The 21,930-nt window shown below is 42.3% G+C and overlaps 1 protein-coding gene across 1 annotated transcript in view; it reads left to right on the forward strand.

The window, feature by feature from the left end:
* The first annotated feature begins 3,077 nt into the window (after window positions 1-3,077).
* The window catches only part of LOC121531214 (SH3 and multiple ankyrin repeat domains protein 3-like), a 159,458-nt gene continuing 140,605 nt past the window's right edge, over window positions 3,078-21,930 (forward strand). Inside the window, exons 1-5 of the mRNA XM_045204981.1 lie at window positions 3,078-3,249; window positions 7,034-7,142; window positions 10,285-10,436; window positions 11,338-11,505; window positions 16,307-16,423. Coding sequence (XP_045060916.1) covers window positions 3,154-3,249; window positions 7,034-7,142; window positions 10,285-10,436; window positions 11,338-11,505; window positions 16,307-16,423 — 642 coding nt within the window. The 5' untranslated portion in view covers window positions 3,078-3,153. The remainder of the gene's footprint in view (window positions 3,250-7,033; window positions 7,143-10,284; window positions 10,437-11,337; window positions 11,506-16,306; window positions 16,424-21,930) is intronic.

Genomic DNA, 21,930 nt, shown 5'->3' on the forward strand with positions numbered 1-21,930 from the left:
AAGTCTAAGAGGAGAAACCATGGAGGTAGAAAGAGTTTCAGGATTAAACCATGGAGGTAGAAAGAGTTTCAGGATTAAACCATGGAATTATTTATCTAACTCCTTCAGGTCATTGACCTTATTTACTCTCCTGGCAAGTGTACTTGGTTACTTGCTCCCAAGTGAACTCTGAAGTGTATACTTGGTTACTTGCGCTCTAGCAGAATATGTAGCATGTACTGTGAACAGATGTAGGATCTTAATTTGATCACTCTTCTGTTGCTGAGAATTTTCCTACTTCGCAGGAAATACAGATGAGCTTTGTGCTTGGTTATATGAACAGTATTACACTTTTTATGTAGCCTACTTTTGGCCAGATAACCTAACTACTGATCAAGCAACATTATGGACTAAACTTTCAAATCCTGTTGTTGAAGGATTTGTTTGCTGTGACAATATAGGTCAAAGTAAGATCCTACATCTGTACTTGCTTGTTTAGACCCCCCCCTGTTGAGTTCCTCTTATCTTTAGCGATGAACACTTAGCACCACATAGAGAAAGAGTCTGTTATTGGAGGAGTGGAGAATGGGATGGGATATTCAGTCACGGTTAGCAATCGTTTTTCCAGATTCCTGGGAGTCATTGGGAAGACTGTGCTGTGAGTTAAGTTAAATCAGATTCTGAAGTTATATAGCCCCACATAATGTTCTCTGATATCAGAATGTGCTCTTATGCTCTGACAGTGAATTTAGAATCACACTGCTGGGTGTTGGGCCTGCTGTGTTGGCAGATATTAACCTTTACTATTGGATACAGTGAGAGAAAGGTACAGGCTGTTTAAGAGATGTCAAAGTTCTTTCCTGGCTCTGTAATCAGTGCTGATTGGGAGAACATCTCCCTGACTGAAAGCCAATCTGATTTGTCTCCTACTGTTAGGTAAACAGTGGTTGTGTGTGTGTGTGTGTGACATGTAAGTACATATGTAGGATCTTAATTTGATCACTCTTTTGTTGCAGAGAATTTTCCTGCACAGCAGGAAATGCAAACTTGTAGTGTATCCAAGGTTTAAAAAGGGTTCTAAAGTTTCTAATTTCCACTTTAAAATGTCAGAATTGATTTGCCCTTACGAAAAATGTATCAACCCCTACAAATAATGTCCATTCATTATAATCCAGATAATAATTCAAATTTCTTGTTGCTGCAGGATTATTTTCCTGCTGTAACATACTGGCTCAAATTAAGATCCTATATCTGCATCTCTGCGCGTGTGCGTGGCACGGCGTGCGTGTGTATGTGTGCGTGTGTGACACCTGTGTGTGTTCTGTCCCATATCTGTCAGTTCTCTTTTGCTGGTTCATCTGTTTCTGTGTGCGTACCGCATTACTATGGAGAGGGCTTCTCGTTGCTATGAAATCGGTTCCCATGGTAATGACATTAGAATGACCGGTGTGTGTGTCATATTGATCCCCCCGATTAGATTTTACCCCCGAACCCGTGTTGTGAATTAAACTGAGCTGGAGACTAGGCAGCCTGAAATCTCACCAGAAATGTAACACTAGAGGGATTGTTTTGTGGCCAATTCTCGTCTGATCTTTACATTTGGCAGTGCTGTGCCCTCAATCATGGTTTCTAACCTCCACTCGCTGGTATGACTCAACCTAACTTTACCCATACTCCTAAACTCAAAAAACCCTAACCACCTTGCTAACATGCTTCAACCTCTCACACTTACTTGTAAGCATCGGTAATGTTTTGCGAATTTATGAATGGTAGCCTCTCTCAGACTGTGCGATTACATTGTTACAGTTTCTTGTGAGATCAAGTTGGGACTTGGGATGCAGACATATGCCGGCAAACACACCCTCTCACCTGCACATCGTCTCTGCAGAGACTTACAAGCCTGATTCCCACTATAGGGCCAAACCTAGCCAATCCGAGCTGTACTGGGCTGGCCTGGTTACACATCCACCACTGTTGCTGGAACCATGCTGGAAAGGACAGTGTGAAAAGATAATATCCGAGCCAGCAGGGTACGGTTCTGGACGGCTCTATAGTGTGAATCCGGCATCACTTCTCTGTTATTATTATCTCTCACTCTCTCCTTTTCTCTACTGCTTTCTGACATATTCTCTATCAATCTCACACCTCTTCATCACTGTATCCCTCCTCTCCCTCTTTCCTCCTTCTTCTCTAAGAGCTGCTTGGAGGAGCCAGAGTCTCTGACATGGACATGATTGACGCTCTCTCTTAGCAGACAGACAATGGTGTGTGCGTGTGTGTGTGTATGTGATTCTCTCTCCTGTCCTTTCCCTGTGCCTAACAAGGCTCCCAGTCATCAGTGACAGCATTTGTATTTAAATAAAGGGATCTGTGCTGCGGCTGAAATCACACCTGGTCATTTACACACTGAGCGGCTCTCCTCTCTCTCTCTCTCTCTCTCTCTCTCTCTCTCTCTCTCTCTCTCTCTCTCTCTCTCTCTCTCTCTCTCTCTCTCTCTCTCTCTCTCTCTCTCTCTCTCTCTCTCTCTCTCTCTCTCTCTCTCTCTCTCTCTCTCTCTCTCTCTCTCTCTCTCTCTCTCTCTCTCTCTCTCTCTCTCTCTCTCTCTCTCTCTCTCTCTCTCTCTCCTGAAGGGAAATCTATACTGTTCCACTTTGTATAATGATACTCTACGTGTGTGTGATGGTGTTCATTAGGATGTGTACTTGAGTAGATTAGCCATAACAAAGCTGTCTCCTCTCCTCTGCACTCAACAGGCAAAATTAACATTATACAAAACACATTGCTAGCTAAACATCCCTCCGGCCCTTCTAGTAATGCATTTCATAGTGCACACGCACAGACTGCTCTTCCCACACGCACGCACAGACTGCTCTTCCCACACACACGCATGCACAGACTGCTCTTCCCACACACACGCACGCACAGACTGCTCTTCCCACACACACGCACGCACAGACTGCTCTTCCCACACACATACGTTTCTGGCAGTCAGAGCTCACTCTTTGTATCCTATCACCATAACAACCACTTCTCATTTAATCTGAAAAAAGCCGGAGTGAATTTCTCCTCAGTACAGCTGATGATGGTGAGAGGTGCAGTCGGCAGTCTTTCTCAGTGCCAATGTGTGTGTGTGAGTGAGCGAGGGGGAGCCAGGTATGGGCGAGAGCGGAGGAGATGGCTCTGAGTGAGGGAGCGCGAGAGAGATGTGAAGTTGTGGAGGAGTTAAAGAGAGGGATTTTGGAAGGACGGATATATTTGACACCTCACATGGTGAGTGGCACACGACTTCTACATGATGTTCTGCTAATTAGCGATGCTGGCCACAGGCAAGGTGTGTGTGGTGTGTCTGTGTGTGTTTGTTGTGCAAAGAAAAATCCTTTGTTTGTGTCACTGCACCTTTTACTGTGTGTGTGTGTGTGTGTGTGTGTGTGTGTGTGTGTGTGTGTGTGTGTGTGTGTGTGTGTGTGTGTGTGTGTGTGTGTGTGTGTGTGTGTACTGTAGGTTTCAGTGCATGCAGTGGTTATGTAACAAGTGAGGCAGAGAAACCTTGAGAATAGAATAGTAATGATATCTCTCTGTTAGCCAGATGGGTTATATCTGAACACAGCTCTCTTCTCTAGCCTCTATGTTTAATACCATCTCTTTATCTCACCATAAAGCTATGTTAGATACTATACCAATATAGTCTTGACTACTTCAGATACTGTGTGTTAAAACTGTATTGAATATTTCAGATGCTGTATCAATATTGTATTACCTATTTCCTATTCCTCAATGATGTTAGCTGGATTAAGCTGGACTACAGTGGAATCATTATTTCACACAAAGCTGTTGTCGGTATATGGAATCTCTCAAATAATCCAAGGTTTGGAAATCAGTAGTATTGATTGAGAATATTTTACAGGTTGGTAATTAGGCTAATAAGGATTCGGGTCAGGGTTGGGGGTAAATTCCATTTAAATTCAGTCAATTCAGGAATTAACCAGAAATTCAAATTGAATCACTAAGTGACTGAATTGATGTGGAAATTCACCTCATCCTTTTATTCAGATAAAAGTATTCAATATGTATTGTCCTCACATTGTAATGTACATGGCTGTGGTGTTTTGCTTGCAAACTTATTTGTTTCAGTACTACTACGGAATTAGATCAGTGGGGACCAGATAGATTCTGGTCCAAATCCCTATTTGGGCAGTTCTACATGTATATTCTACAGTTCTATATTCTACAGTTGGATCACTTGGAACTGAGTTGGAATTCCAACTGGGATGGAGCGATGGAAAATATGTTGAATCTAAGAGTGAAGAAAAAATACATTACCAACAACAGACATGAGTGTATGTGTGTGCGTGTGGCAGCATGGTGTTATTTTATGAATTAGCTTTCCAGCCTTGTACAGCAGATGCAGATGTGTACGTATCCTTATTCACTCTCTAAACATCTGGGTGAGATATTAATCTGTAATGGTTGAAATGCTTTACTGCAATGAGCTGAATATCAAGCACAGGTTACAAAGATAAGGATATCCAAAATTCCCTATTTGGTGTGGAACTGTTACATACAACTGAATATTGGGAGTAAAGACCACACCTCAACTTCTCTGCTCTCAATAACCAATGGCTGTACATACACCCAATCTACCTCACACCTGTGTGTTTTCCATATTGTGCTGAATTTATTGAATTGAAATGGACTTGACCCCAAACCTGAGTGCTGTCTTTACGGTGTCCTTCACACAAAACAATCTATTAGGAATCAACTGCTTAATGGTTGAAAACTGTTGGACAGAAACAATTCTTTACTTACAATGCACAGTATAGGAACTACAGTGGGGGGAAAAAAGTATTTAGTCAGCCACCAATTGTGCAAGTTATCCCACTTAAAAAGATGAGAGAGGCCTGTAATTTTCATCATAGGTACACGTCAACTATGACAGACAAAATGAGGATTTTTTTTCTCCAGAAAATCACATTGTAGGATTTTTAATGAATTTTTTTGCAAATTATGGTGGAAAATAAGTATTTGGTCAATAACAAAAGTTTCTCAATACTGTGTTATATACCCTTTGTTGGCAATGACACAGGTCAAACGTTTTCTGTAAGTCTTCACAAGGTTTTCACACACTGTTGCTGGTATTTTGGCCCATTCCTCCATGCAGATCTCCTCTAGAGCAGTGACGTTTTGGGGCTGTTGCTGGGCAACACGGACTTTCAACTCCCTCCAAAGATTTTCTATGGGGTTGAGATCTGGAGACTGGCTAGGCCACTCCAGGACCTTGAAATGCTTCTTACGAAGCCACTCCTTCGTTTCCCGGGCGGTGTGTTTGGGATCATTGTCATGCTGAAAGACCCAGCCACGTTTCATCTACAATGCCCTTGCTGATGGAAGGAGGTTTTCACTCAAAATCTCACGATACATGGCCCCATTCATTCTTTCCTTTACACGGATCAGTCGTCCTGGTCCCTTTGCAGAAAAACAGCCCCAAAGCATGATGTTTCCACCCCCATGCTTCACAGTAGTTATGGTGTTCTTTGGATGCAACTCAGCATTCTTTGTCCTCCAAACACGACGAGTTGAGTTTTTACCAAAAAGTTATATTTTGGTTTCATCTGACCATATGACATTCTCCCAATCCTCTTCTGGATCATCCAAATGCACTCTAGGAAACTTCAGACGGGCCTGGACATGTACTGGCTTAAGCAGGGGGGACACGTCTGGCACTTCAGGATTTGAGTCCCTGGCGGCGTAGTGTGTTACTGATGGTAGGCTTTGTTACTTTGGTCCCAGCTCTCTGCAGGTCATTCACTAGGTCCCCCCGTGTGGTTCTGGGATTTTTGCTCACCGTTCTTGTGATCATTTTGACCCCACGGGGTGAGATCTTGCGTGGAGCCCCAGATCGAGGGAGATTATCAGTGGTCTTGTATGTCTTCCATTTCCTAATAATTGCTCCCACAGTTGATTTCTTCAAACCAAGCTGCTTACCTATTGCAGATTCAGTCTTCCCAGCCTGGTGCAGGTCTACAATTTTGTTTCTGGTGTCCTTTGACAGCTCTTTGGTCTTGGCCATAGTGGAGTTTGGAGTGTGACTGTTTGAGGTTGTGGACAGGTGTCTTTTATACTGATAACAAGATCAAACAGGTGCCATTAATACAGGTAACGAGTGGAGGACAGAGGAGCCTCTTAAAGAAGAAGTTACAGGTCTGTGAGAGCCAGAAATCTTGCTTGTTTGTAGGTGACCAAATACTTATTTTCCACCATAATTTGCAAATAAATTAATTAAAAATCCTACAATGTGATTTTCAGGATTTTTTTTTCTCAATTTGTCTGTCATAGTTGACGTGTAGCTATGATGAAAATTACAGGCCTCTCTCATCTTTTTAAGTAGGAGAACTTGCACAATTGGTGGCTGACTAAATACTTTTTTTCCCCACTGTAGTTGGATACAGCAAATGGCATGGGTAAATGGTCTGATCCTTTAAAGAGAAGTGCTATGTACTGTAATTTGTTTTGGGCGAAAAGAAAGTTAGTTTTTTGCTGTGTTGGAAGTACAGTAGAGATGGAATATTGCGGTCTACCCAACAGTGCCTAATGCACTACTGTATCCACCTAAATCTTCCACTTGGACTGACATGGAACACAAACACACACGGCAGTGTGCTTCAGCTTTCATCTCTCACCTGCATTATTAAACATCTCTATCCACATGAGTGTTACATCACCCAATCACAGAGCTCTCTCTCCCTCTATGTTTTCTCTTTCTCTAGATCTCTTTAACTGTCTTTCGTTTGCTCTCTCTCACTGCCTCTCTTTTTTCTCTCCCCTCTTCCCGATGCATCCCTCCCTATCCACTCTATTTTTCTTCCTCCATCTATCTCTCTTGCCTCCAGCCCCCTCTCTCTTTATCACTCTCTCTTTCTCACTCTTGCCCCTCTCTCAAACTCTACACCTCTCCCCCCTCCTCAATATTAAATTGAATTAGATTTGCATGTATGCAAATATGTTTTTGATACTAGTTGAATGACATGGACTCTCTCTCTCTCTGGCTGTCTCCCAGGCGAACCTGAAGAAGTTTATGGAGTATGTTCAGCAGAGGAACATTGAGAAGGTGTCCAAGTTCCTGGAGAAAGGTCTGGACCCCAACTTCCATGACCCTGAATCGGGAGGTGAGGAGAGATGCAACTCTAGCATCCAGAAATGATGAAATCAAAGACACCTGCAGAGTTAATTTAGATCAAACAAAACAGTGCTACAAAACGGGAATAAAAACATGCTCATTGATTAATAATAATTAGGTGGGTGCTTACATTTGTACAAGTATGTATTATACGCATGTGTGATTATATATATATTTTTTTGTTGCATAGCCCACTCCCCCTGAGACACCTTCGGAGAGTGGGGTCACAGCCATTATTGATGGCGACCCTGGAGTAATTAAATCAAATAAAATCAAATGTTATTTGTCACATGCGCCGAATACAACAGGTGTAGACCTTACAGTGAAATGCTTACAAGCCCTTACCAACAATGCAGTTTTAAGAAAAATAAGTGTTAAGTAAAAAACATATAATCAAAGAGCAGTAAAATAACAGTAGCGAGGCTATATACAGGGGGTACCGGTACAGAGTCAATGTGCGGGGGCACAGGTTAGTCGAGGTAATTGAGGTAATATGTACATGTAGGGAGAGTTAAAGTGACTATGCATAGAGAATAAACAGAGAGAGGCAGCAGCGTAAAGGGGGGGTTGTAGAAGTCCGGGTAGCCATTAAATAGTCCGGGTAGCCATTTCATTAGCTGTTCAGGAGTCTTATGGCTTGAAGCTGTTAAGACGCCTTTTGGACCTAGACTTGGCGCTCTGGTACCGCTTGCCGTGCGGTAGCGGAGAGAATAGTCTATGACTAGGGTGGCTGGAGTCTTTGACAATTTTTAGGGTTAAGTACCTTGCTCAAGGACACTGACAGATTTTTCACCTAGTCGGCTCGAGGATTCAAACTAGCAACCCACGGTTACTGGCCAAACACTTTCAACTGTTAGGCTACCTGCCGCCGGGTGCAAACAATTTCCCTGCAGATTACAGATACTGATTACTGGCGAGAGAACAAACAATGGTTAGCTGAGCCACAGTACTGTTTGATATACACTGAGTGTACAAAACATTCCATATAGACTGACCAGGTGAATCCCGGTGAAAGTTATGATCCCTTGTTGATGTCACTTGTTAAATCCACTTCAATCAGTATAGATGAAGGGGAGGTGACAGGTTAAATAAGGATTTTCAGGATTGCCTTGAGACAATTGAGACATGGATTGTGTATGTGTGCCATTCAGAGGGTGAATGGGCAAGACAAAATATTTAAGTGCCTTTGAACGGGGTATGGTAGTAGGTGCCAGGCGCATCGGTTTGAGTGTGTCAAGAACTGCAACACTGCTGGGTTTTCCATGCTCAACGGTTTCCCGTGTGTATTTAGAATGGTCCACCACCCAAAGGACATCCAGCCAACTTGACACAACTGTGGGAAGCATTGGAGTCCACATGGGCCAGCATCCCTGTGGAACGCTTTCGACTCCTTGTAGAGTCCATGCCCCGAAGAATTGAGGCTGTTCTGAGGGCAAAAGGGGGTGCAACTCAATATTAGGAAGGTGTTCCTATTGTTTCATACACTCAGTGTATGTTCCACAGTATTAAGAGAGTAGATATTATTGTGAAACTGCTAGTATATTCAGACACACAGTATCAAAACAGCTATCATCCAATCAGGAATTTACTCCCCACCGAGGTTCCTGTTCTACTGATTGAACTTCCTGAGGATCCCAATTATCAGTGTTATTAGATACTGAGATAGATAGATACAGAGACAGACAGACAGACAGACAGACAGACAGACAGACAGACAGACAGACAGACAGACAGACAGACAGACAGACAGACAGACAGACAGACAGACAGACAGACAGACAGACAGACAGACAGACAGACAGACTGAAATAGACAGACAGACTGACTGTTACGGAAATATTCAGACAGAGACAGACAGACAGATGGACAGATAGAGAGATGGAGATAGAGATAGAGAGACAGACATACGTAGATAACGAGCTCTGCTGTGTTTGTTCTGGTTGGCTGCCCACTGAGCGATTTCCGTCTGGCCCTCTCTGCCACATCCTAATGCATGCTGGGTGAGGCTGGATTATTCTTCATGCTAATCTTCTCATGTTTATGCAAATGTTTGTGCAGCCATTTGTTGAGAGCCTCCAATGGGGTGACCTCTGAGAGAGAGAGAGAGAGAGAGAGAGAGAGAGAGAGAGAGAGAGAGAGAGAGAGAGAGAGAGAGAGAGAGAGAGAGAGAGAGAGAGAGAGAGAGAGAGAGAGAGAGAGAGAGAGAGAGAGAGAGAGAGAGAGAGAGAGAGAGAGAGAGAGAGAGAGAGAGAGAGAGAGAGAGAGAGAGAGAGAGAGAGAGAGAGAGAGAGAACAAAAGCAAGCAAAACAATTTACAAAATAATTTTGTTCTAAATGCTAGTTTCATTGTGTCTGTGTGTGCGCATGTTTGTGAATATACTATACCCACAGTTCATCCCATGCACCTTCTTTGATAAATATAAAATAATGAGATTGATGGCTTCTAACGCCTTGATCACACCGACAGCGTCATTGCGCAAAATGGTACACAGCATCATCTGGATATGTGTGCAACAAAAGTTCAGCATTCACCTTCTGCTACCATTTCTGTCAAGCCGTCTACACATACAGTTTGACGCATACGTTCGATAAATCCAACATATGTACCACACAGAACGCACTGCAAGGCAAACGCAGCATTCCATTGGAAATGAATGTACTTCTGGTGTACCAAAATGCAACGATGCTGTCGGTGTGATCGAGGCATTAGTGTTTAGTTGCATCATCATCAAACAAGCAAACACACACACACATACACACAGATTGTTAGCTAACTCCGACCCTCTTATCTGGTTTTGGTAAACACCAACTCCATCATGTTTATCACAAAGTCATTTCACTAATGAGGCCCTCAAATGGACAATATTTGTCTTCTTAAATGAATCACTTGAGAGTGGATTCATCTGGAAATGGAACTAGTCTTTTATTCCCCTGCTTTTATCACTGTAATCAGAGATATTTAAACGGCTAGGCCTTCTCATACAAATGCTTTGATTCATTTTTATACAGACAATTAAAGTCAACCCTAATGCAGAATGCATGCTTCTGTCTCAGTACTATGCAGAATGTACACTGAAAAGCTGTCTTGTTGTATATTAAACATGGTTCCTCTCTGCCCCTGTGTGCTGTAGAATGTCCTCTGACTATGGCGTCTCAGCTGGAGGGCTGTGCAGAGCTCATCAAGGTGCTGAAGAGTGGAGGAGCTCACCTGGACTTCAGGACCCGAGACGGCATCACTGCCCTGCACAAGGCTGTCCGCACCAAGAACCATACGGCGCTCATAGTGAGTACACACACACACACGCGTACACACACACACATGCACACACACACACACAGTTAATTTTCTATCCTCGTGGGGACCTAAAATTGATTTACCTTCAAAATCCTATGTTCCCTAACCCTAACCTTAACCCTAACCCCTAACGCCTAAACCTAACCCTTAACCCCTAACCTTAATTGTAACCCTAAGCCTAATTGTAACCCTAACCCTAAACCTAACCCCTAAGCTTAAAATAGCCTTTGTGGCGAAGTGGGAATTGTCCTTGTTTTACTATCCTTGTGGGGACTTTTGGGGATTGCATGTCACCACAAAGACAGAAGAACAAGACCACACACACACACATACACACACACACATACACACACACACATACACACACACACACACACATACACACACACACTCACTTTCTCCTTGTCATAAGTAAGAGTCTGACTCACATGGTTTCCTCAGTGTGTATGTGGGTGCTAAGTACTCTCTTCCGAGACCTGACTGAAAATATGTTTTTATTCAATGGGCTTCTTGTGCCCTCCCTTACTCACTGGGTTTTCATCTGCTTTGAGGAGGTTAGGTTGCTGTCTTTAATGAGTAGGCGTGTGCTCAGTGAATGGATGTGTATCATTACTGAATGGCTCTGATATGACTCATCATTGTTGTCATCCTGAGAGCTATAGCTGTAGTGGAGAGAAGTCCATCATCTTAATGGACTACTGTATGTCCCTGTTTTTGATCTACATGAGTGCAGAAGCCTATGAAAGAAAAATGTAGATCCCACAAAGGAAATGGATAGTGTTTTCATAACTGGGTTTTCTTAGGTTCTGTTGGGCTTGAAGGGAGTGTGTGCATTGTGTGTGTTTGTTCTCTAACTCTCCCTCTCTTTCTCTTACTCTCCCTCTGCCAGACGTTGCTGGACCTGGGTGCGTCTCCTGACTATAAGGACAATCGAGGGTTAAGTCCACTCTATCACAGCTCTATGGTAGGAGGAGACCCCTACTGCTGTGAACTACTGCTCCACGACCACGCTCAGGTGGGCTGTGTGGACGAGAACGGCTGGCAGGAGATACACCAGGTAAACACACACATACGCACGCACACACTCTAGTGATGCGCGGGTCAGCTGTTTGTTCACCCGCACCTGCCCGCAATTGCTAATAACCCATCTGCAAACTGCAGACTATATGTGATAAAGTGAAAATCTGAGGCCTGCACCCGACCCTAACCTGCTAATAGGCCGATAGAAAATGTGATGTACAGTCAGAGATGGTGGAACGATTGTCTGACAGGGAATGCAGGATTTCTTTTTTTTGTTAGTGAATTGGCCTACAACTAGATACATGCAGCTTCTCTAATGTCATTAGGCTACTGCCCTAGAAGACTAAATAAACCCTTGCTCACCAGAATGTCTTAAATCGATGAACGCTTCAATCTAGTTTTCTCTTTCATCTCAGCTTCTCTTGCGCAGCAGACGTTTTAAGGACCAGGGAGAAAATGCAGTAGGCCCATTTATTATCATTATTTTTAAACAGGAACCATTTCACCGGTTTTAAGGAAATTAAGTGCTGTTAAAATAACCAAACATTTTTCTGATAGGTTTTTAGTTTGGCTTGGATGCATATTTTTTGTGGTTGAAATACTATCTATCAGCTTTTATGATGCTGACAAAGATAGCACCTTTACAGACAGTCCCTAACTGCACATTTCTCTCAAGATGGTGAAAGAAATAAATCATATTTCTCCTCTCCTGTTCACGAGTCAAAATCTACATTTGGTGTATAATTTTACTGCAAGAAATGCTTAGTTCTGAAGGAGTTTTATTATATTGGGCTATGTGAGAGGTTACAAACCTACAGTCAGTGTCCAGAATTCAGTTAGGCTACTATTCAATTCAACCAATCTGAACAGTTGGCCCTTAACGTGTCATATTTGAAGTCCCCGTCTTGTGACTCTCTAATTTGTATAGCGCCTCTTAATCATCACACATAACATAGCCGGCACTGCTATCATCCTCTTTTACCACTTCACCAAATCTTTCCCAAACATTAGGCTACTGTTCTGGCCCTGCGACCCCAAATCTGCGACCCCACCATGTAAAAAAAGTTATGTAATCAACGGCCAATGTTTACTTTTTAAATTTGGGCTGTGACAGTTTATTACAAATCAGTCTGACAGTATTTTTGACAGTATTCAATCTGCATACAGTAGGGTTTGAAATAATGTTGTATGGTCTTCTGTGTAGAAAAGAACATCATCATTTATTGTTATTTTCCGCCCAGTCTGATTTAGTGCCTGGTCTTGTCCACTAACTGTATGTCCCTACGTGTTCCTGAGAGTCTTATCTTTCAGTGAGGGGCCATAATATTTTGTAGCTTAAACCATTCAAAACATAGAGCCAGATTTGTAGGAAGAAAACAGAAACCGCTCTGTTTATTACAACCGTATCTAGCAGCTACCGGAGGTTACTGACGTGCCCCCGGTTCTATGAACCAACCCCATCTTGCGACCCCATTTTCAAATCAGGCGACCCCACGTGGGGTCGCGACCCCTAGATTGGGAAACCCTGAGTTAGGTCCTGAAGCTTTGGCTTACGCACTAATGGCAGATACAAATAATGAAAGAAAAACCTAAAGTTAGCCTGTGATACATTTATGGGTTTTTAATGCATTGTTTTCTCTTTATTGAACCCGCCCGCCACCCACCCGCCCTTCATCCGCACAATATTTCATGACCCTAAACCCGCCCACCCCATGGATATAACCGCGGGGATTGAGGGTTATGAGTCAACCCGCGCATCACTAACACATACACTACCGTTCAAAAGTTTTAGAAGACCTACTCATTCAAGGGTTTTTCTTAATTTTTACTATTTCTACATTGTAGAATAATAGTAAAGACATCAAAACTATGAAATAACACATATGGAATCATGTAGTAACCAAAAAAGTGCTAAACAAATCAAAATATGTTTTATATTTAAGATTCTTCAAATAGCCACCCTTTGCCTTGATGAAATCTTTGCACACTCTTGGCATTCTCTCAACCAGCTGGAATGCATTTCAATTAACAGGTGTGCCTTCTTAAAAGCTAATTTGTGGAATTTCTTTCCTTCTTGATACGTTTGAGCCAATCAGTTGTGTTGTGACAAGGTAGGGGGGTATACAGAAGATAGCCCTATTTGGTAAAAGACCAAGTCCATATTATGGCAAGAACAGCTCAAATAAGCAAAGAGAAACGACAGTCCATCATTACTTTAAGACATGAAGGTCAGTCAATACAGAACAATTCAAGAACGTTTAAAGTTTCTTCAAGTGCAGTTGCAAAAATCATCAAGCGCTATGACGAAACTGTCTCTCATGAGGACCGCCACAGGAATGGAAGACCCAGAGTTACCTCTGCTGCAGAGGATAACAGACACATCTCAACATCAACTGTTCAGAGGAGACTGTATGAATCAGGCCTTCATGGTCGAATTGCTGCAAAGAAACCGCTACTAAAGGACACCAATAATAAGAAGAGACTTGCTTTGGCCAAGAAACACGAGCAATGGACATTAGACCGGTGGAAATTTTTCCTTTGGTCTGGAGTCCAAATGTGAGATTTTTGGTTCCAACCGCGTTGTCTTTGTGAGATGCGGTGTGGGTGAACAGATAAACTCTCCATGTGTATTTCTCACCGTAAAGCATGGAGGAGGAGGTGTTATGGTGTGGGGGTGCTTTGCTGGTGACACTGTCTGTGACTTATTTAGAATTCAAGGCACACTTAACCAGCATGGCTACCACAGCATTCTGCAGCTATTTGAAGAATCTCAAATTTAAAATATATTTGGATTTGTTTAACACTTTTTTGGTTACTACATGATTCCATATGTGTTATTTCATAGTTTTGATGTCTTCACTATTATTCTACAATGTAGAAAATAGTACAAATAAAGAAAAACCCTTGAATGAGTAGGTTTTCTAAAACTTTTGACCAGTAGTGTACACACACACACACACACACACACGGATACAGACGCAAACACACACACGAATACACACACACACACATACACACACATACAGAGAGAGAGACTGCTCTTCCCAGACACAGACACTACAGTAGACCCAGACTGACATTTTGAGGAAACCTTCCGTTGATTTTATTAGGAAGAAAATGTAGCGGAAGAGAAAAGAGGGACGAGTACAATATTAATTTCCTCATTTGATGGGGCACAAAAGCACTGTAGACTTTTATATGGAGGGAACAGGAGTAGCACTACAGGGCTTGATAAAACCCTGCAGACCCTGTCATTATATAAACCATAAAGGACTGAAGCACTAGAACTCAGTCAATAGTATTGTGTCCACAGTGCTCTAATGTTCCCACCACTCTTCTCCTCTCCTCTCCACACCTGCATGTCTGGGGACATCCATGGTAATCCCCCCACCTGCTTGCCCTGTTCTTCCCCACCACCATCTTCAGAGCACATCTGTCCAAACACAATCACCACTTTTTTAATTGGGGCTATGACAGTCTATTACAAATCAGTCTGAAAGTACTTTTCACAGTAGGCTATTTCAATCTGAAGGAAGAATGGTTTGAAATGACTGAAATGGATCAGAAAGGTATTGGGAAGTTCAAAAGATCATCAGGCAATAACTTTTGCATGATTTTCTGTGTAGAAAATAACAATAAATGATTTTCTTCTTTTTCCCCAGTCTGATTTAGAGCCCGTTCTTGTCCACTCTGTTCTATGCATTGTAGAGGGTAACAGAAGACACATAGTGTGCCTGAGAGTCTTATCTTTCAGTGATGGGGTCATAATATTTTGTAGCTTCAACCGTTCAAAAGATAGAGCCACATTTGTAGGAAGAAAACAGAGACTGCTTTTCCGAGTTTCTCTCGCAACCCCAATTTTAAATCAGGTGACCCCTAGTTTGGGAAACGCTGGACTGAACTGACAGGCAGCTGGTAAAAGAAAGAAAGAGATGCCAACGGAGTGTGCGAGAAAGAGTGTGTATTTTGAGAGAGGAACTCTCACCCAGTTTGAACTGCGGACATCCATGGTAATCCCCCACCTGCTGGCCCTGTTCTTCTCCACCACCATCTTCAGAGCACATCTGTCCAAACACAGTCACCACACAACACAATGCAGGGTTAGCCTCCAGGCTTAACAGCTTCTACCCCCAAGCCATAAGACTCCTGAACAGCTAATCATGGCTACCCAGACTATTTGCTACTCTCTATTTGTTATCTATGCGTAGTCACTTTAACTCTACCCACATGTACATATTACCTCAATTACCTCGACTAACCTGTGCCCTCGCACATTACTCTGTACCGGCACCCCCTGTATGTAGCCTCCCTACTGTTATTATTTTATTTATTTATTTTACTGCTGCTCTTTAATTATTTGTTATTTGTTATTTACCTATCTAGTTGTTTACTTAACACTTATTTTCCTTAAAACTGCATTGTTGGTTTAGGGCTTGTAAGTAAGCATTTCACTGTATTCGGCGCATGTGACAAATACAATTTGATTTGATTTGAGAGTAAGCCGGCACTAAAACTGGGCCTACAGGCCAACTTTCCAGAGCCCTCCATTACTATATTCTAATCAGTTACCTTCCCTCTACCCCCATGGCATTAGTATTCATTGTGGTTGTGTGTGTGTGTGTGTGTGTGTGTGTGTGTGTGTGTGTGTGTGTGTGTGTGATAGAGACAAGACAATACAGAGAGGGAACAATGATTATAGTGCATGTGTGGGAGAGACAAACAGAGAAGAGAACAGAGAAGCGAGATGGGTTGTCTCCAATATCACACAGTGTATGATAAGTCAATCACCCAAAATACCTCAATAACCCAAACTGGCATCCATGTGTCTCCCCATACAGGCATGTCGTCATGGTCATGTTCAGCACTTGGAGCACCTGCTGTTCTACGGAGCCGACATGACTGCTCAGAACGCCTCTGGAAACACCGCCCTTCACGTCTGTGCCCTCTACAACCAGGTAACACACTGTATGGTGCATGTTGGCGGGGAGGGGTGTGGTTGTGTGTGGGTGTTATGATGAGTTTCTGATATTGAGAAGTTCAGGATGCAAGAGAGTATGTTACACAGATGGAGATTGGATTCAGTCATTATTTAATGGTTACAATGTTTGATTCAATGACAGGGGGTACGGACATAGCCTCCCGCCATCTGAATGACTTCCATAGACAATCTCTCAGCTTATATACTGCTCTTCCAACCTACTTTTATCTTATCCAGTTGCTAACCATTATTGATTGTCACTCATCCACCACCATATAATCTACCTCCTTGGTGTAGTGTGGCACCCTAACCAGGCCATTCCATCACGCACCCGTCCTAAGATTAGCACCAGTGGCCCCCAATCTATCTTGGCAAACTGACCTTCTATTCCTCACTCGTGACACCACTAACACATGGTGTGTCCTTGTCCTGTGTCCACATACAGCTTTTGAGTTGCACATACATTAATGAATGTTGTATTACAAATCATCATAACAATCCCCCATTTTCTTTCTTTTTGTTGTTGCAAGAAGAATTCCATTACTTAAATCAAACAATTCAAAACATACAAATGAATTCCTAACCTCCTGACATCATCCCAGAAAATATATTGATTCATGACAATTTGTAATTTACATGGAAATTATAATATATTCAAATGAATATATCCCAATAAAAATAACTTCAATCTTCTTCATCAATGTTCATTCAGAGGAACCCCAAGCTTTTCTCTGGTCACTTGGGGCGCTATCTGATCGACTGAGTTAGTCTTGTTTCCACGTCTTCAATCCTGTAAACCTTAAATTCCACATTATACAGTTCCAACTTAACATTCCACATTCCTCAATCAACATTATCAATGAACTCTACAATGGAATAAGATGATATAGATGAATAATTAATACTCTTAATACCTTCCTGTATGTCTCTAATATTTCCTATAGCTTTACTTAAATTCCCAATACCTTACTAATCCTGATGTCAAGCATGTCCAACATGATTCTCCCCCTATAATTGCATACATTCCCCCTTATGTACTATAATAGCATCCAATGCTATGCAATTATCAATTGCATATTGTTTAATGAGTTCCATTTTAGCTTGAAAACCCATGACTGTTAATAGGTACAATATTCAACTATGTTCAACCCCTAATATGCCTGATGAGAGATACACAGTATAACACTCCGTTTTCAGTCCCTGTTAAATCAGCAACCGTATATAGTGACTAATATGTGATTACGTAACCCAATGAATCAACATATTCATGATTTCAGTCACAATCATCACATTAATTTCCATGTTTCAAACAGTACGATTCAACAATGTCTACTCAAAAAAAAGCATATAAATGTATCCTAAGACATTACCATAATTTATCACTGTTTAAACCCATAATATCTATATAAGACAGTTCTAAATTATACAATCAATATCCTTTATTCTGAAAATAGTTATACTAATATATACTAATGATTTACTTAAATCACTCAGTCATCTTATATTATAACCAAAACCAAATTTAGAATGACAATTCTTATTGATTCACTTGGTCCTTCTCAATCAAAATTAAAACCCTCAACTTCATCACCCATTTCAACTGTCAGAAAGTACACTTGTATTAACATACAGTATAAATATCCATAATTCTATTATGACCTTCCTCATCCTGATAATAAATACAGATCATTATCTCAATGCATTCTTAATACTATTAATTTATCAGTGTATATACAGTGGAGAGAACAAGTATTTGATACACTGCCGATTTTGCAGGTTTTCCTACTTACAAAGCATGTAGAGGTCTGTAATTTTTATCATAGGTACACTTCAACTGTGAGAGACGGAATCTAAAACAAAAATCCAGAAAATCACATTGTATGATTTTTAAGTAATTAATTTGCATTTTATTGCATGACATAAGTATTTGATCACCTACCAACCAGTAAGAATTCCGGCTCTCATAGACCTGTTAGTTTTTCTTTAAGAAGACCTCCTGTTCTCCACTCATTACCTGTATTAACTGCACCTGTTTGAACTCGTTACCTGAATAAAAGACACCTGTCCACACACTCAATCAAACAGACTCCAACCTCTCCACAATGGCCAAGACCAGAGAGCTGTGTAAGGACATCAGGGATAAATTGTAGATCTCCACAAGGCTGGGATGGGCTACAGGACAATAGGCAAGCAGCTTGGTGAGAAGGCAACAACTGTTTTTGCAATTATTAGAAAATGGAAGAAATTCAAGATGACGGTCAATCACCCTCGGTCTGGGGCTCCATGCAAGATCTCACCTCGTGGAGCATCAATGATCATGAGGAAGGTGAGGGATCAGCCCAGAACTACACGTCAGGACCTGGTCAATGACCTGAAGAGAGCTGGGACCACAGCCTCAAAGAAAACCATTAGTAACACACTACGCCGTCATGGATTAAAATCCTGCAGCGCACGCAAGGTCCCCCTGCTCAAGCCAGCGCATGTCCAGGCCCGTCTGAAGTTTGCCAATGACCATCTGGATGATCCAGAGGAGGAATGGGAGAAGGTCATGTGGTCTGATGAGACAAACATATAGCTTTTTGGTCTAAACTCTGCTCGCCGTGTTTGGAGGAAGAAGAAGGATGAGTACAACCCCAACTGCGCCGTATTGAGGGGAGGATGGATGGGGCCATGTATCGCGAGATCTTGGCCAACAACCTCCTTCCCTCAGTAAGAGCATTGAAGATGGGTCGTGGCTGAGTCTTCCAGCATGACAACGACCTGAAACACACAGCCAGGGCAACTAAGGAGTGGCTCCGTAAGAAGCATCTCAAGGTCCTGGAGTGGCCTAGCCAGTCTCCAGACCTGAACCCAATAGAACATCTTTGGAGGGAGCTGAAAGTCCGTATTGCCCAGCGACAGCCCCGAAACCTGAAGGATCTGGAGAAGGTCTGTATGGAGGAGTGGGCCAAAATCCCTGCTGCAGTGTGTGCAAACCTGGTCAAGACCTACAGAAAACGAATGATCTCTGTAATTGCAAACAAAGGTTTCTGTACCAAATATTAAGTTCTGCTTTTCTGATGAATCAAATACTTATGTCATGCAATAAAATGCAAATTAATTACTTAAAAATCATACAATGTGATTTTCTGGATTTTTGTTTTAGATTCCGTCTCTCACAGTTGAAGTGTACCTATGATAGAAATGACAGACCTCTACATGCTTTGTAAGTAGGAAAACCTGCAAAATCGGCAGTGTATCAAATACTTGTTCTCCCCACTGTACCTCCTACTCAAATTAGCAAATTTAGATAAATCCCAATTTTTTATTATCAACCCAGCTAACCAATCCCTTCTTTCTCCCGGCACTTAAATCTTCTGCCGTCTCTTCATTATGTTCTTCATACATCTTCATATTTGAAAATGAATTGCCCATGACAATGTCCCAACTTCAATGTCTCATCCAAGTCACCGCCTTCCCTACAACCTCCTTGTCTTGTCCATTTGCCAACCATTATACCAACAACATTACAAATGTTGTATTTGAACATATATTTCTCCATTCTCACTCAATGGTGGACTCCTGTCCCACTCCCGTGAGATAACAACATGAGAAAATCAGTTGATAGCTTCAATTGGCTGTTTTACCCCTGTTGCATGTAGAAGTGGTGCTTTACAGAAACGTCTGATATTCATCTTCAGCCGATACATAGATTGTTTCTTTTTAAGGTTCACACCATTCTAGTCCAAATTATCCCCGCTATGCATCAAGACACCATCTGTATTTACCTCACTAGAAGACAAAACATAACAGTTTAATCGATTTCATTTCTAATCTAAGAAATCATGTAAGCATTGACTATATGACAAATTATTATGTTATACCAATTATTCTTAATACCAATTTTTAATATACTTCCCAATTTCTGTTAGCATCGCTCTGTGCAGTGTGTCCTTCTTTCATCGTACCAATAGGGAAGTTGAGAGTCCCTGCTCCACACTTAGATTCTGTCCATCTCTGACTGCTTTAATCCATTACCACCAGTCTTGAGGGGCATACAATGCTCAGATTCTCCTGTTAGTGCTGGCAGATACAGTGAGGGAAAAAAGTATTTGATCCCCTGCTGATTTTGTATGTTTGCCCACTGACAAAGACATGATCAGTCTATAATTTTAATGGGAGGTTTATTTGAACAGTGAGAGACAGAATAACAACAAAAAAATCCAGAAAAACGCATGTCAAAAATGTTATAAATTGATTTGCATTTTAATGAGGGAAATAAGTATTTGACCCCTCTGCAAAACATGACTTAGTACTTGGTGGCAAAACCCTTGTTGGCAATCACAGAGGTCAGATGTTTCTTTTAGTTGGCCACCAGGTTTGCACACATCTCAGGAGGGATTTTGTCCCACTCCTCTTTGCAGATCTTCTCCAAGTCAATAAGGTTTCGAGGCTGATGTTTGGCAACTCGAACCTTCAGCTCCCTCCACAGATTTTCTATGGGATTAAGGTCTGGAGACTGGCTAGGCCACTCCAGGACCTTAATGTGCTTCTTCTTGAGCCACTCCTTTGTTGCCTTGGCCATGTGTTTTGGGTCATTGTCATGCTGGAATACCCATTCACGACCCATTTTCAATGCCCTGGCTGAGGGAAGGAGGTTCTCACCCAAGATTTGATGGTACATGGCCCCGTCCATCGTCCCTTTGATGCGGTGAAGTTGTCCTGTCCCCTTAGCAGAAAAACACCCCCAAAGCATAATGTTTCCACCTCCATGTTTGACGGTGGGGATGGTGTTCTTGGGGTCATAGGCAGCATTCCTCCTCCTCCAAACACGGCGAGTTGAGTTGATGCCAAAGAGCTCGATTTTGGTCTCATCTAACCACAACACTTTCACCCAGTTCTCCTCTGAATCATTCAGATGTTCATTGGCAAACTTCAGACGGGCCTGTATATGTGCTTTATTGAGCATGGGGACCTTGCAGGCGCTGCAGGATTTCAGTCCTTCACGGCGTAGTGTGTTACCAATTGTTTTCTTGGTGACTATGGTCCCAGCTGCCTTGAGATCATTGACAAGATCCTCCCGTGTAGTTCTGGGCTGATTCCTCACCGTTCTCATGATCATTGCAACTCCACGAGGTGAGATCTTGCATCGAGCCCCAGGCCGAGGGAGATTGACAGTTATTTTGTGTTTCTTCCATTTGCGAATAATCGCACCAACTGTTGTCACCTTATCACCAAGCTGCTTGGCGATGGTCTTGTAGCCCATTCCAGCCTTGCGTAGGTCTACAATCTTGTCCCTGACATCCTTGGAGAGCTCTTTGGTCTTGGCCATGGTGGAGAGTTTGGAATCTGATTGATTGGAGAGCTTTGTACGCGTCTCTGTTTGTGGAGTACTCCTGAGTGGCACAGTGGTCTAAGGCACTGCATCGCAGTGCTAACTGTGCCACTAGAGATCCTGGTTCGAATCCAGGCTCTGTCGCAGCCGGCCGCGACCGGGAGACTCAT

Source organism: Coregonus clupeaformis, chromosome 19 (assembly GCF_020615455.1).
Source record: "Coregonus clupeaformis isolate EN_2021a chromosome 19, ASM2061545v1, whole genome shotgun sequence".
Taxonomy (NCBI): Eukaryota; Metazoa; Chordata; class Actinopteri; order Salmoniformes; family Salmonidae; genus Coregonus; species Coregonus clupeaformis.